General features: G+C 36.1%; 2 protein-coding genes across 2 annotated transcripts; one reads left to right on the top strand and one right to left on the bottom strand.

Moving 5' to 3' along the window:
- Positions 1 to 1,627: 1,627 nt before the first annotated feature.
- LOC147486682 (putative protein phosphatase 2C 24) lies at positions 1,628 to 3,987 on the top strand. The gene is made up of 4 exons (XM_086572629.1): positions 1,628 to 2,613; positions 2,684 to 2,986; positions 3,095 to 3,200; positions 3,421 to 3,987. Exons 1-4 carry the CDS (start codon positions 2,155 to 2,157, stop codon positions 3,747 to 3,749), a joined length of 1,197 nt encoding a protein of 398 aa, XP_086428755.1. The 5' UTR covers positions 1,628 to 2,154; the 3' UTR covers positions 3,750 to 3,987.
- Positions 3,988 to 8,292: 4,305 nt separating this feature from the next.
- Positions 8,293 to 14,789, bottom strand: LOC147486683 (methylsterol monooxygenase 2-2). Its single transcript, XM_086572631.1, has 7 exons — positions 14,540 to 14,789; positions 14,177 to 14,314; positions 10,382 to 10,527; positions 10,103 to 10,222; positions 9,766 to 9,978; positions 9,580 to 9,660; positions 8,293 to 8,666 (listed from the first exon to the last, which is right to left on the bottom strand). The coding sequence occupies exons 1-7, from the start codon at positions 14,567 to 14,569 to the stop codon at positions 8,585 to 8,587; spliced, it is 810 nt and encodes a 269-aa protein (XP_086428757.1). The 5' UTR covers positions 14,570 to 14,789; the 3' UTR covers positions 8,293 to 8,584.
- Between the last annotated feature and the right edge of the window lie 1,842 nt (positions 14,790 to 16,631).

Here is a 16,631-nt window from a genome sequence, read left to right on the forward strand (position 1 = left end):
CGAGCGGTGTTCCTACAACCGCGTAAGTGATTTGATACAGCACCAAACCTGGAACCAAATATTGGTCGATTTGGTATTTGGTTTGGTGTTTTTTTGGTGTTTTCATCAACATGTAGCTCTCCTGAAGTTGAAAAAACACCAAATTCTTCATGTTAGGTTGATATCACTGCTAAAGATGCTCTGAAGTAGTCACATAAAGGTTCAACATTGAGAATCCAGTGTGGTATTAAAATGGGCTGTGAAACAAATATTGGGCTGTCTTGGACTGAGTCACCCATGCGGAGATGCTTAGGAGGCTAGGACCCATTGGGAATACCATCCAATCCATCCATCCATACTACGACGCTACTTATTTTGCAAAGCCCATTACGAAACGATTTTTTGGACCATTTCCACACTTCACAATGTCAGGCCCGAATTCTTTTGATAAGAAAATGCTTCCATTCCAAGGACAAATCTGTACTCTGACTCTCTGAGGCAGTACAAAAACTTAAAACCATGTACATACTACATATGAACGAAAAATTAAACATGGAACTTTAAACTCGTCTAGAGTTTTGGGGTTAGTACATTTTTGCTTAAAAGTAGATCAAGGAAAACCGTAAACCTGCCTCATAAAGATTAAGACCTAATCATGGGATTTAGGAAATAAAAAATTCTAGATTTTAGGAAATCTCGTTCCACCTAGTCACTTATCGTCTTATCGTTGGGTGTTGGCCAAACAATCACGTGTCAGCGCATCTGTCACATTCTGTCATTTTAAAGATTTTATTTGGTCAATATTAGTTTGTTAACTCGAATGATTAATTTTTTCAATTAAATTAAGAACCTACTTACTACATCCACATTTTCTCTTAAACAATGCTGTTTTAAAGAGTCTCACACTTGCACCGGAAGCCCACAAGTACACTACTCGTTTACACCTATGACATATTGAGTTGTCTCCGAAAAGGAGTAACTTGAGAAGCAGCATTTAGAAAGAGACATAGGGTAAATTTTCTCTCAAACCCCCCATGCATAGAAAGTTGAATCTAAGCAAGAATTATCTCAAACTTGCAAAAATAAAGGAAGAACGTAAAACACAAACATGGCCTATGGCAGGTTCGTGACTTTTGCGTTATTAGCACGACGCTCTAACCAACTGAGCTAATAGGCCAACCCACTTACTGTCACGATGTTGTTAATAAATCCAAAAACATAGCAATATACAACTTACTTCAATTTGTTGCTACACCACAACGTCAATTTGTTACAACTTACAAAGAAATTGCTACGATCCCGAATGGGTGCATATAGACGAAACAAAATTTGGAAAATTATCACGACACAAAAACTATCTATTCTTGATATATACGTTCCAATTCTATTGGATCATCGGACTTACGTATTTGAGCTCTAGATATTTAGATCATCAACGATTCAACGGTTTCAGATTCAGGACGGCATCATTTAAAATACTTTTTGCTTGTATTTGAAACAAAACGTGTCTTCTGTTACCCACCTTAAAAAATAGACACGCGTCGACAACTCCTAATCCTTCTCCTACAGATATTCCACAAGCGTCAACGATGTTAACACCTGGACCCTACTTGAAAACTCGAATCTGCTCTCAAATCTCAATTACGTAGTAGTTTTTAAGTGGACATCTGTTACACTAAAAAGCAGAAAAAAGTTTCCAAACCACGTGTCACAATCTCATTTCTATTATATGTTTATTTTTAAGCTAAAGTTAGCTCAGAAGAAAATTATTGATTTCTTCTTCTCCTCTTCGAAGGTTACAAGGACCACATGCGTGTCAGTAAAGAAACATCTTCTTTACTCGTGTACACTTGTCATTGGCACACGCGTATTTGGCCAGTATCCACGTGGTGAAATTTCAGTTGGAGAGAGAACATTAGTATTTGATCAACGGTCAAGGTAGTTTAATCAATACCACGTCATTGTCGGGTGAGCTGCCCGTGACGGTGACGGGTAGCTGCCCGCCTGCCCTAGCATGCATTAAGAAGAAGAAATGAAGTCTTTTTATCGTTTCATTTTGGTAACTCCAAACTTTCTCTCAGTTTTGAAAGTGATTCAAATTTGAATAAAGGTCTATAACATTATTATTTTGATGTTTTGAGGCTTCAGGAGTATATTTATACTACATTCATTGTTATGGCAACAGAGAATAACAAGACGAACTCACCACGACAAGCAAGAAGAAAGAGAATGGAGCTGAGGAGAGTGAAGTACGTTTCGGGTATGGCTGTTTTATCAAAAAGTAATAAACGACGGAAGCTGGAAGTTTGCGGGGACACTTGTTCAAAGAATAGTGTTTTGGAAGAACAACGGACAAGCAGCAGGTGTGAAGAAAGTGAATCAGATGTTACTGAGACATCGAATTCAAGTTCATCAAATGAATCGTCTTCGAATGAATCAGTTTTTAATAATACTAGTCATATAAATGTAATTGAATCAGATCGGTGTCCGAAATATGGTGTCACTTCAGTTTGTGGAAGAAGAAGAGATATGGAAGATAGAGTGTCAATTCATCCTTCATTTTTTCGACAGGAGTGTGAAATTCCTTCAAGATATCATTTTTTCGGTGTTTTCGACGGGCATGGTTGTTCTCATGTAAGAATTTAATTACAATATTTCTCCAGTAAAATTTGTCAGAATTGTTACTAATAATCTTCTTGTTTAGGTTGCGATGAGTTGTAAAGATCGATTACATGAAATATTGAAAGAAGAACTCGAAGAGTGTTTAGACTGGAATGAAACGATGAAACGGGGTTTCTCGAAAATGGATAAAGAGGTTGTGGTTACGGGCCAGAGTTCAGGTGCGAGTTGTCGTTGTGAGCTGCAAACACCACAGTGTGATGCAGTGGGATCGACAGCTGTGGTATCTATCGTAACTCCTGAGAATATTGTAACAGCTAATTGTGGTGATTCTCGAGCTGTTCTTTGCCGTGGCGGGAAAGCTGTTCCTCTTTCTTCCGATCACAAGGTATAAACGGTACACGTGTAGTAGTAATTTACAAGTTGACTGAAATACCCTTGAAATCACCAGTCTAATTTCTTTCTTGCCAAAATCTGTGTTCGTTTATGTGATTAGCCTGATCGACCGGATGAACTGCTTCGGATTCAAGCTGCTGGTGGACGTGTCATCTATTGGGATGGGGCACGTGTCCTTGGAGTGTTAGCTATGTCACGAGCAATAGGTATCGCCCGCAAGTTAGTTAGTTAGTTAGTTAGTTAGTCAGTTTCCTTTGAATATTTCAACACATTTCATAAATATCATATAGTGTTCAGAATTTCTTTGAATGTTCGCCACATTTCGTCAAATTCCAAGACGTAGTATGGTCTCCTTTCAATATTTCAGCACATTTACTCAATCTCGACAATGTGAGATGGAATTAACCTTGAATTTTTATATTTCAGGTGACAATTACTTGAAACCATACGTATGTGCGGAACCAGAAGTAACAATCACCGAACGAACTGATGCAGATGATTGTCTCATTCTTGCAAGCGATGGGCTTTGGGATGTTATCTCTAATGAAACAGCATGTGGTATCGCTAGAATGTGCTTGAATGGTCTGGGTCCAAGTTCAACACCTTCACAAAATGGGAACCAAGCTACTAGCCCAGTAGAGGGATCGAACAAGGCTTGTTCGGATGCAGCATTGCTACTCACAAAACTTGCTATGGCTAGAAATACCGCAGACAATGTTAGTGTGCTCGTGGTGGATCTTAGAAGGAGTACGTAGCAGGGAATTAATGGATTTGTGTTCTGTTTTTGCTTACTGTATTGATTGGAACTGCCCGTCTGTGGGGTTTTTAGTTAAATCGTGTATTCTAGTTCTTTTAAGTTAAAAAGAAAACAAAGAAGGGGGGTTGTGGAAGATGATTCCCCATTAATCTCGAAAAGAAATTGTTTACATTATCCTTCCTACTGTCCTTTTGATATTCTAATGAAATTTTAGCGTCTACGGGATTACTTGATTCTATTTGGAATTTCTACATTCCTACTGTCCATTTGATAGCAATCACAAGTTTACAGCTTATAATTCAGTTGTAATGAAATTATAGTCGATCTCTAGGGTAAGTAGTAACTACAAAGTCTACAACTGCATAAGACGCACATTTATGTGGTTTGAGCTCGGAGGTGATACTGTGATAGTAACTTTATACAATTTAGAGTGGACCTTCCTATTGATATTGTAAGATGACTAACAATATCACAGATTTGATGATATGTTTACTAACAGTAGCATACCCTTTTTCTGATGCTATAATTGTGTAGTCTTGTATATAGCCAACTTACAAGGGACCATCATCAAAAAAAAAATCACTTGAAAATGTCTAACACTGAGATAGCGAACACTGAACACTTTCTCTCATGATTAATAATTCTTGGGCTCATTCCAGATTAATAAAAAAATGTGAGTAGATCATAACACAGAATAAGTACATCGCTAATTTTGTACATAATTGCGATTCAATTCGGGACTCCTGTATAATTTCCAAAAAAAAAACTAGGGAAGCACGTCAAATATCTGTCATTTAAGGTGAACTACCACTATGAGTATGTTTATCTTGTTTGGAGAATTCAGAAAGATCAGAAAATACTCAAATTTGTAGTCAAATTTAACAGCAATGGTTTTGCCTAATTTCAGACTCCATAAGTTCATATTGTTGAAGAAGAGACCGAATCATAGAGGAAATTGTGGTCTTATACTCTTATGCGGCTGGGCATTAATGCGTTCGTGTAAAGAAACATGCAGAGTATATAAAGCACTTGTCGGGTCAAAATCTGGGAGTGGTCCACATGTTTGATTTGGGAGCAAAGTCCAGCTTTTCACCAGCTTTGCAAATGTACGTTGCGTTAGGTTAGGTCTGTTTTGTTGATGAGGTTTGGAAACGTGTTCGTCCGAAAATGCTAAGGTAAATTTTGGTGGGGGCACATCAAACCTACCTGACCTTTTCACATGACTCGATAGCTAGAGCATTGCGTTTGGATGTCAATAAATAGATGCGTGTGTTGATAAGAAAGACATGAATGCGATCTTACGTCCAGATGCCACTAAATTTAACCAAGTGATTTGAAAAATCATGTGTATGAACTATTGAACTGTAAATTTTCTTCTACATTGAAGGCATGTTCTGAACCAACTGTACTATATTGGAAACATTCTTCACACTTTCCAATCCTTTTTCTTCTGCAAGACTTGAAATGCAATGAAGCTATAATATATAAAGTATAAAGCATGTGCTTGTAAAGAAAATCACGACCTAATTCCAAACCGTTTGCTTGATGCCTTGATATAAGCGTTCGTTGGATGTTTTTTTTTTGAGCGTTAGACGTTGTTATGTACAGATGTACTTGTGTCCAATGGCTCTACAATAGAAACACTGCCAGATTAACAATGTTGAGGGTTCATAATAATCTGATAATACCATGTCCAAGTGTTCATCTACAAATATCAATCGTAGCTACTGTTCCATTTGAAGTTGTTATCAATAGGCAACTGCAAAGTACGCAGGTTTGAGGAGTACACGTTTAAGAGATATGATGTCCAAGCCTCCCAAGGTATATTGATGAGTACAACTTGACTCTTAATAAGATATTAGCCTTGGGCACGTAGTTCCCACGTCGCTCTCTTTCTTATTTTTTTTTTCTAGTGGGCCAACAGAAGACAATGGTTAGAACCCATAGACAGTTCCATCCGCTAGTTCCCCACGCAGAAATAGAAAGAGAGTTGAGGTCCAAGCTGAAATGAGCCATGGTATAAGGCGCGTTCTTAATTCTCAAGTCTCATCCAGATTTCCTATGTGGGTGTTGTAATTAACGTCATCCAGTCATCCTCAGCAGTCAATGCCACCGAAAGATATCACCAAAATCATCTCTTTGGTTTAGGAGGAGGGACCATTTCACAAGTCTTTATAGCGATTCGAATCTAGTGATGGGATGTTCATGTTATGCTTATCAGTATAACAAGTAGCTGACTACATAAACAGGATGCCTATCTCAGTGGAAATATGCCCCAGTATTGTAATATTGTTCATATTATCTCACTGGAAATATGTTCGATGGCATCATGTGACTCATAATTCCTCCAAAAAGCATATACAATGGTACACAAATGCATAGAATTTTCCATAATTATTAGAGTACTAATGTTCCAGCATGTGCGCTTCATTCTAGCCATGTTCTTTTGATTCTTTCATAATTGTGTTTTCCACTTTGCGAACTATGCATCAGACAGAGAAAAACAGCAAATCTGCGCCGTTGGGTGGACAAGGAGTGTCATTTCCATACAAACAGTGAAGTCGCATGAAAATTTCTCTCAAGTAAAACACCTTGACCTTCTCAGTGGCGAAAATTTCGTAATAGAAATAAAGTCCATCTTATATAGTCTTTTGCTTTTCGGGTCCTTTGCTTTCTAGTTTCTACCGAGCGGAGACCAAATAGCAATAGCACAGGATAATCTCCACACTACTGTAGTGGGTCTTTTGGAGTGATTTTTTGCTCCCAGTGATAATGCTCCAAGGGCTCCAAGCGGACTCTAGAACCAACCACCTGTCAGTAAAATCAGAAAGCCAACTAGGCAAAAACCATGGAAAATCTTGACTTCCTATATTACCCTTATAAAATACAAAATGAAAAAGAGATAACATACGGTGGTGGGTTTCCACTCCCCCTTGTTATTTCATCGAGAGGAAAATCAACAATGTCTAGCCATAGCCCACAGTTTTGAGCAACACTACAAATTGTGATTTAGTTAGAAATACAAGTAGCCTTTCATTAATCACTGTTATTAGTAGTAGTTGAAATAACTCAAATAAGATTGAAATTTTGGAATGGTTATCAGTGGTAGCCTTTCATTACCACTGATTTCGAAGCCGGAATCACGTACTCAGCGGAAAAGACAAGAAAAAATTTCATTTTGTTTTGATATAAGGTAAAAGACAAATTAGGAAGTCGAAAATAAGGTCAATTACTGCTAGGCTGGTTTTCAAATGATGTTGAACAGGTGGTTGGCTGTAGAGTCCCCTGGGAGGCCTTGGAGCAATATTGCTGGAAGCAAAAAATCACACTTTTCAACCGAAGTGTATTTCTAATATTTTTATTTTAAGATTTTAGAACCATCTCTCTTAATTATTCTAATAAGCTCTCTTATTTTTAAACAATTTACAAAAAAACTCCGTCATTTTACTGAAATTAGAATTAGTTTTATATTATTTAAAATAATTTAGAAAATTTCTTTTGATTTTTTCTAATATTTTTATATTATTTTTTAGATTAGAACTAGAATTCAAAAAATCATAATATTCCAAAAATATTAGATAAACATATTTAAATACTAAAATACCGATACATAGCACAATCGCATACTTGTAAACCGATAAAGGATTACTCGGATCGATTACAACCTGTAATCAAATCGTAACATCGTTATACAGGCCAAACGGATGCATCCATAGACTTATTAAGCCCAAACCAGGAAAATCTCAGTATCTGTCCAAATGTCCAATTTATATTTCTGAAGAGTATCTGGGAATGGACCACTCCAATTATATTCCTTCTTCTCGACAATTATTTGCAATTTAATTAATTTTGTTCAGCACTTGAAGGCGACAACTCAATTAATAACATAAGCTGCAATTAGTTTAAGGAACGCAGAAAAATGTGTTACATACTTACATCTTTTGCATTTGAATGCAGCAAATTAAGTAGAATATATCCAGTGTATTAATAAAAGAAACACTAGACTAAGCTTCGAATCAAATATTATTTCTGCGAAAAACAATCTTTTCTTCTAAAAATAACCAGAGGAGAACAGGTGCGGACTAACAAAATCAGTAAAATTTTTGGATGATAATACTAGAGGTTTGGGCTCGAACCCGCCAGCATCAAAAAATTACTAATTTCATTTAAAACAAGCTTACCAATAAAATAATAATAATAATAATAACTAGAGGAGAAGCAAAATATGTGATCTTTTCTTCCGCCTAGTAGACCTTCTTACTGGAAAGCTAGCCATAAACTCAGTGTTTTGGCACAGTTGCATGTTGATTGGCAAAAAATTTAACTAGAGAGAAACGGTTAAAATAGGAACATTGGAAATCAAAACAACTAACAACCCACCACCTGACATCCTCCAAGGATATACACAAGGTCTATGCGAACAAATTTACTACCAAGTCCAAACTAATCTAGTAGTCTCTCCATATAGAGATTTGGAATAAGAAAGGTTTTTCGATTTAGTTGGTACATGGCACGTGTCAAAAAAAATGCATAACGTTGTATTTATGTGCAAACTAGTTTTTTAATTGAATTTGGTATTGAGGATTTAACCTCTTAAAAGAAAATGATTGAACAATTGTTCCATAGTCTGAATTCTGATACAAGAGAAACAGAAGCACCTTTCCATTGATAAATGAGGTGGACAGAGCACAAATATTGACAACAAAGATTCCACAAACCGCAACCTAAAACCAAAACCTGCCTCCTACCAGCTAAACAAACCAAGGCAAAAGTTGAGACGGAGAAGGAAATAGACCTTTTCCAAATGTCCTGACCTAGACATCCATTCATCAATTACATTTGCTTCTTTCCAACTTCGCTTCCAGTGTTCTTCAGTTCCTTCAACTTCCGGTATCCCTTATCAGTACCAAATATCCTAAACACAAAAAAAGAACATCACCATCCATACGTAAGTAACTAATATACCAGAATCCAAGAACTTTTGATATGCCAAAGATATATTCAGAGTTGGAACAGAATCAATACCAAGAACAATAACTAACAGCATAAAAAATAACAATCTTCAGATTCTCAAAACTGTATGTTAATTATTCTCCCTTGCCATCGTGAAGTAATTGTATAAGAAAACCACAATAAGAATAGACGGAGGATCTTGTGAACTATATGGCAAAAATTGAAGGGTAAAAGTATAATTAACAAATTCAGAATCCGAATAAATGGAAGGATGCGGATAATTAACAAACCCAATTATTCTACGAAAAATGATGGGAAAAAACTTTAACAATCCGGGGCATCAGATTCTAATGAATTGTTGCACCCAGGGGACAGGGGTTAAATAGTTCAAAGAAGACCTGTGTTGCAGAATATGCGAATGATTTGATCAACATATCAAGCACCAAGAAACAATGAAAGTTTCGTTTACAATAGGAAATTATGCATTAAACTTTCTAAACAAATATCTTCGGTTTCCACAATTCAATCTTTACAGCACATCGTTCCACATCAGATGTTACTTAGTAGTGATGAACAAATCACTTAGGTCCATATGCCATGGATCAACCTTGACAGCCAACAAATGAAAAAAAAAACATAATCCAATCAAGTAAATATGACATGTACACCTAGAAAGCTCAACATATTTGAAATAATGTTAGAGCTGAACAGTTTTAGAAGAGAGCAAAGAAATGATAGCAACATCCATAGAAAAGAATCACACATTTTATTTTGTTGCAGGAATGCAGAAAAGAGTAATGATTACAGATTTACAGTCCTAGTGTTAATATAGCCTCCTCTGGGAAAATCAATACAACAGAGAACAAAAGGCTAACCGGTCCATATAAATGAAAGTTGATGAATAGTTGCCAGATTTGGTGTAAAGCAAGCGGTGATGGTAGTCATGAAAATCAGCACTGTTGAAATTCAGTGAAATCAAATGTATCAGAAGCTGGAAATGGATATAGACACATAAATATGCTTAATCAGCAGATGAGTAAGGAGAAAGAATATAATCCCACCCTCCATATAATGGAACCATGTTTGACAGACTCCATGGGAAATGGTACCCACAGTGGGCCTCTACTGTCTCCAAAACTCTTAATACCATCCATAACCACAGGGTCAACAAATGAGGCCCAGTGATAGCAGGACCAAGGATGGTAGCAAAGCCTAGAAACAGTATCTCAACAGGGTGTGCATATTCAGAAGTCAGTCCAAATGGAGTAGCATATCTGCCGATAATGTAACTGTATTAGTGTGGTCCAAAGGAAAGGAAAGGGGAAAAAAAAAAAAAAAAAAAAACCCAAACAAAGCTTCAGAAGATATATAAGTATTACAATTAGTTGAATCACTTACTCATGATGCACACTGTGAACATGCTTGTACATCCATTTTGTGTGTAAAACCCTGTGTCCCCAATAGAATACAAAATCCTCCAAAATGAAGTAGAAAAGTAACTGTGGCAAGATTACTTTCCTAGAGGACCAAAATGCCTATAATCAGTAAACCAACCCAAAGCTACTAGGAAACAAAATGTGTGTGTGTGTGTGTATTTTTTATCGACATGAAAAAGCGAGAGATACTCATAGTAACTAGAAAAAATAAGGCCGTAAATTTTAAAGAAATTTAAATTACCAGGATGGCAAGGGCAGACTACTTTGCATTCCCATGTATCTGAAGACAGGGTAGGAAAAAATCATAACTGGTAAGTTCACACCAAAGTGGTACAGCAATAGGCGGGTGATACATTTTTCCTGTGCAGCAGGGGTGTTATTTTTTGTCTGCAGTGAGCCACGAACCACTCATCAGGATAAAAGTTAGAGTTAAATTGTAGTGAATAATGAACAAGTTCAACCTTTTTTGGATTACAAAAATAAAATAAAAGAAAAAGAAAAAGAAAATATACATATATAAAGTTTAATGTGAATGACCTAAAGAACGACTCCATAGGTTCAAGAAACTATTGTTGAGCTGCGTAGAATTTCAACCTAATGCCTCCCAATTTTACCTTACCAATCTGTAATTTTCGTTTTTATTATAATTATTATTGTTTTTATTTATTTTTGAAAGGTTTGCTGGGTTTGAGGCAGAACCACACCTGTAAATAACCAAAGACAATCCTCACAAACTTACTTCTAGAGAGCCAACCTCTCTTGCAATGTTCAATGTACCAAAGGAGGAGGAGAACCCAATACTACAAGCATCCTAAGAAAGGCCTAAAAGTCTTCCCCTTCCCCACCCCCACCCCCACCCCCACCCCCCAAAACAAATCAAACCTTAGCAGTGGATGGAACAAGAGAAGAACAACTAGCAAATGTTTGTGTTGAGCACAAGAACATGGATAGGTGCAATGGAGCTTTGCATTGCCCATCCTAAACTTCTAACGACAATTGCTATCCTGCCAAGACTCAATGAAACAAACTCAAATCCTGCAAAATAACTAAAATCTAGGCATTGAAGGCAAAATGGAACTTGTCATAAGACTCAATCTATAATTTATCACAAGTCAAACTGCTAAACCACTATGCAATGCTTGAATTCCTCATCTTTTGGCTTATCAAAAGTTCAATTACATACTGGGAACTCATAAACTACTCACCGAATCTTTTTATCTTGTTCTTTTCCTGCTTCATTAAATAAAGCACCAAAACTCTTAATTTTCAAAAAAAAAATCCCAGTAAAATGGAGAGAATAATGAGAATAGGATGTGAATGAAGGAGCAGAATCTAGTAAAAAACCATATGGCCGACTTGTTCAAAATACAGAAAAAGGAGAAGTTTTTCAAATGAAGGCATTCATGCCTAGCGTGTGTGAGAACGCAAAACAGAAGAAATTTCATAAAAGTGGCCCACACTATTATATGCACTTCAATGGGCGTGAGCCCATATATGACATAAGCAAAAAATTGCAAGGACAACATTTATGGGACTACATGACCCAACAACACTCCAGCTAAATTTACTGCATGGATGTCAATAAGCTCAGCTTGGCCAAATATACATAATACTAAGTCGCACTGAGATTCAACTTTACCGTGCAAAAAAAAAAAGGAGTCGCAATGACTCCTTTAGTGAAAGTATCAATTTGTTTAGTATTTTATTCAAATGAAGCATAAATGGTTCCTGCCTTTTCATCGTAACAGATGATTAACTTTGAGAGTACATTAGCAAAATATAGACCTACAACTGGTAAACGAAGGCACAACATACATAAGCATAATACCATCATATAACAAAGCCTCTTCTTGCCAAGTATTTCAGACAATACAATCTTTGCAGTTTATGGGTGGTGAGGATCCTACAGTTGAGTTATCCGAGGAAGACGTATGTAAACGATATATCTCACTGCATAAGCAGCCCTTCGTCCGTTAGGGAGAGAGAAAACGGGCCAAGTAATTCACAATGGAAGCTTTCCACATCTACCATCCAATATCGGGTCTATAATTTGGATTTAAAAGTGTTAACCAGCAAGATTCTCGCCACACCTATATATCAATTAGCAATTGTTAGACATATTTTCACTCTGAGATACAAATTTCATCACAAATCGAGCTACCTCAACGATGACATCTTTCTTCCTCCTCACACATTCATTAGGCTGGTGAAGAAAGGAATGGATCACAATGGGAAAAAAATCAACAGAGAAAAATATCCTCTCCTGGACAATTACAATTCGCCGGATGTAAAATACTACAGTACCTCTAAGAAGATTGTGCTTCAATAGAGTTATCAGTAACCAAGTAGGTCAATCGAGTGAGAAACCCACTAATGATATGAGAGTTTGCCAATGGTTATCTTGTGGGTACTATAGAAGTAATCTACATGAAATTAACTTCTATTCACTTTCACAATTGCACTCAAATGCACTTTTGAGGAGCAATGTTCCCCTTGAGAAGAGTTTGGGAGTCCCCTATCGTGCATAAAGTGGAATTCTTCTTTTGGGATATCAGAATGGTAAAATGTTATTTCAAAATAACCTCATTAATAGGGGTATAGCAACTAAAAATAGATTCCGTAATCCTCATTCATTGCGAACTCTTGAATCAAGTGAGTCAAATTTTCCTACTTCAATAGATGTCCACAAAAGGCAAACTTCAGGATATGCTCTTCCTGCATCTTAATTATAAATCCATGATTTAAATGTAATCCATGACTATAGTCAAATAAACTCAAAGGATATCTACTTCTTTTTCAATTTTCCTTTTGGTTAATACTTATGTAATGGCACTAACACCAGGGGAGGGGGGGGGGTGAGAAATACAGGTGACACACAAAGGAGCAGATAGAGACAACATACCAAGAAATGTTCTAAAATATACTAGGTGGCAGTTGGGCGGTGGGAGAATGCCTAGCGCCTAGACGGGCTAGGCGCTAGGCGGTTTTTTTTCTCAAAATATATATATATATATATATATATATAAGTCTACACACCCATTCTACAAGATATGAAGAAATCAAACATTTTCCATAATTCAAAAAATAAACACAAACAAAAGTACTAATTATAAAAAGGCACGGTTAAAATAGATGGCAAGTGATTTGTTCAAGTTGAATAGGGTGACCGAAAAGGCGACTTCATATAAGAACACATTATCTTTCTTATAGTAGCACATAATTTACATTGGCCTTTAGTCCTTGAAACTAATTAAATCTTAATCCTTCATGGGCCTTTAGTTTTCAATATTTAATCATTTTTCAAAAAAAATATTTTTAAAAAAAATGTGCTCGCTTAGACTGCCTAGAGGCCGATTAGTCCGTGTAGCCCGCTTTTGGAACCGATTTGGGCCTAGGCGAGTCGGTTGGGCTGCCTAGGCCGATTTTTTGAACACTGATACCAAGTCAACCTATTTTTTTGTGAACGATAAAAGACCACTGTAACAATAAAATATACAATACCCTACTATCTTTACATGTTATCAACACTTGGTGAGTTTTGCAGTCCATCTGAATGCTTAGATCATGATGCTTACACTAACAAATATCTCTAAGAGTTCCCAAAGTTCTTGAGTTTCTATCTACAAATGCATTATTATTTATTGAGCTCAAGAAAGTCAGCACCAGAATCAAATCATGAATGCGCAGCAATATATCACAGGCGATAAGAACATTAAGCATATATATAAGTATATAACGCTAAATAGTATCCAACAGAAGTTCCACATTTGTCACCTTCTGTATAAATTTACAAGTTGCATTTTATATTGAATAGACAAAATGTAGTGTTCAGCAATCTGAAACGGAAGCAAGCCATTGGTTGAAACATGCAACTGAACACGAATGACTAGCAACCAACGAGCATCGCAATTACACAGTGTTGAGCAACAACTAACAATAATAATGACATGTACAGCATCGATGTAATATATCTTTTTGCTGGCGCATGCAGGGGGAGCACATGCTAGTTTACAGTCTATGAAAAGTGTGGAAAAACCTGAATTTTGTACTTGCTAAGGTATCCGCCTCTTTCAAGAAATATGAACGGAAGTCCTGATAGGAAAAAGACACTTTCATGAAGAAAGAAACTACCCAGACAAGCGAGCTGAAAATCACTGAAATGAGTGATCAGATACTGCAATGCAAACATTAAAATGTATTACAAATGGGTAATCTTTGGATACAATGTAGTAAACTTGATCTAAAATAATAATAGTAGTAATTAAGATTCCAAAAAACAAATCTATACACACATAAAAGAGATCCAAAAAATCAAACAATGAGAAGACCAATGAAGTGAGAGTGAAGTGAAACAAGTAAATAGTAATAGTGAAAGTGAAATATAAATATAAATATATACCAGCCAGCAAGCATCAAGAAAAGTCCCCATGAAACCCGGGCGAGAGAAAATGGATCGAGAGTGCGTAAGTAGTGAGAGAATGTCTGTTTATGTGTGCGTGCGTGCGTGTTAGGCTTTTATTTGAGGCGGAGAGAATTGGACACGACGACAACAGGTCACGTTACCAAACTAAAAAAAGAGTGTCCATGTGATCTGTTTTTATTTATTTGGTTTTTTTAATTCTGGGGGCGGCATTTACAGGGACATGGTCACCGGTTATTACTAATCTCTCGCTAATGAAACAATCTTAAATTTTGGCCTATGGTGAAAAAGTGATAGCTTTATTTAAAATAAGATTTTGTTATAATGAGTGGAATAGGGGATGGTCATTTTCTGAATTATTTTTTGGAAGATGGTGATGGCTGTCTATTTTTCTATACTATATATGCATGTATGTATTGGACGGAATAGTTGAATATTTAGAATTTTGATGTTTTTTTTTTTTTTTTAAGTTTATTAGATTTTTATTTATTTATTATATTATCATAGCCTTTGGCCCAGAGCAAGTGGGACGAGCAGATAAAATTGTAACCAAGTACACTACCGACGCCCTTTCCGCTATCATGGAGTAGATACTACTCAACTTCGTACATTTTGTTTTGTACGGGCTGTTCATTTGGTTTTAATAAATAATACTTTGAAACTTTATAATATTGCTAATCTGATTGTCATCACGATGATTTAATTTAGTTAAATCTTCTGATTAAAATTTTGACAAGAGATTAGGATTACTATATGTATGGAATGGTGACGATGGTTAAATTTTGATAAGGCGAATATTTATATCTTTTTTATGTGTTTCAACTATAAAGTTCAGTTTCGTTAGCGTTTTGGACCCCTAACAAAAGTCCCAACTCTATCACTGAACTTATCAGTGATATTTTCTCAATGTGTTAGTTGTTTGAATATTAGTCGAGTTTTTTCTCTCTTAATCACATATGTTGTTTTTGTTTTTTTGTTTTTTTTATCAGTAATATTTTCTCAATGTGTTAGTTGTTTGAATGTTAGTCGAGTTTCTTTCTCTCTTAATCACATATGTTGTTTTTGTTTTTTTTTTTTTTTGTTTGTTTTTTTTTTATCAGTGCTATTTTCTTAATGTGTTAGTTATTTGAATGTTAATCAAGTTTCTTTCTCTCTTAATCACATATGTTGTTTTTTTTTTATCACTGATATTTTCTTAATGTGTTAGTTGTTTGAATGTTAGTCGAGTTTCTTTCTCTCTTAATCACATATGTTGTTGTTATTTTTTTTTTTTTTTTTTTTTTATCCTGCAAAGGAAATAGCCACTAATACAACACCAGCAGCACTTCCATTTATTCATAAACATAAAACATAAAACAACTGATTGAGTACATATTTTCACCTCAACTTAGACAACATAAATAAACAAAGATCTTTAAATAGGACACGACTCCACGAAGAGTAATGTCATATTCAAACCATAAAGTTCAATGAACTTTTTAACTGGTGTTCAGTTCTCTAACCATTGATGAACACACACCCCATTACTCTTCAAACCCTTGACAAAGTCCAAGCAATCTGCACCCTTAGACCCTTGGCCGTCCACATTGTCTGTGTAGCGAAGGAATACCTACACTTATTCACATTGACCCAGACCCATGACAATACGCACTACAGCAATTTGCTTCTGATGCCCCATTATAGTAGCCAACCCACCCACCCCTTTAGGAATGCTATAAGCATTCCTATATATAGGATGTGAAAACACTAGGTATACGGGTGCCCTCATCTTCATGTTCTTTGATTGTATGTAGAAATCGCCGAACAATGATACAGACGGATTCTTCATCAATCATCATCTTGCCTTCAAACGATCCATAGGTTTGTACCATTTATCCAACACTTGTTCTGCTTGATCCCCTACATCTGTGTTAAGGAGGCTGCCAAGTCCAAATTCAACAATATTTCATGACTGAATTGCTTTTTGGGTGGTGTCTCGCTCATCTATGTATGTAAACAACATACCATTGAAACGAGCGTCATTCTTGAGATCTCTGAACAAATCTGCTACCCTTTGCATCTGCATTCAAAT

The sequence above is a fragment of the Coptis chinensis genome, chromosome 7 (genome assembly GCF_015680905.1).
Source record: "Coptis chinensis isolate HL-2020 chromosome 7, ASM1568090v1, whole genome shotgun sequence".
NCBI lineage: Eukaryota > Viridiplantae > Streptophyta > Magnoliopsida > Ranunculales > Ranunculaceae > Coptis > Coptis chinensis.

Excerpts from the sequence above, each read along its gene's own strand:
- LOC147486683 (XM_086572631.1), bottom strand. The coding sequence starts at position 14,569 with ATGGGGACTTTTCTTGATGCTTGCTGGCTG. Across the intron at positions 9,979-10,102 it reads GTTCACAGTGTGCATCATGA|ATATGCTACTCCATTTGGAC; the intron begins GTAAGTGATTCA and ends CATTATCGGCAG. Across the intron at positions 9,661-9,765 it reads ATGGTTCCATTATATGGAGG|TGCTGATTTTCATGACTACC; the intron begins GTGGGATTATAT and ends GAATTTCAACAG.
- LOC147486682 (XM_086572629.1), top strand. The coding sequence starts at position 2,155 with ATGGCAACAGAGAATAACAAGACGAACTCACCACGACAAGCAAGAAGA. Across the intron at positions 2,987-3,094 it reads CTCTTTCTTCCGATCACAAG|CCTGATCGACCGGATGAACT; the intron begins GTATAAACGGTA and ends TTATGTGATTAG. Across the intron at positions 3,201-3,420 it reads AGCTATGTCACGAGCAATAG|GTGACAATTACTTGAAACCA; the intron begins GTATCGCCCGCA and ends TTTATATTTCAG.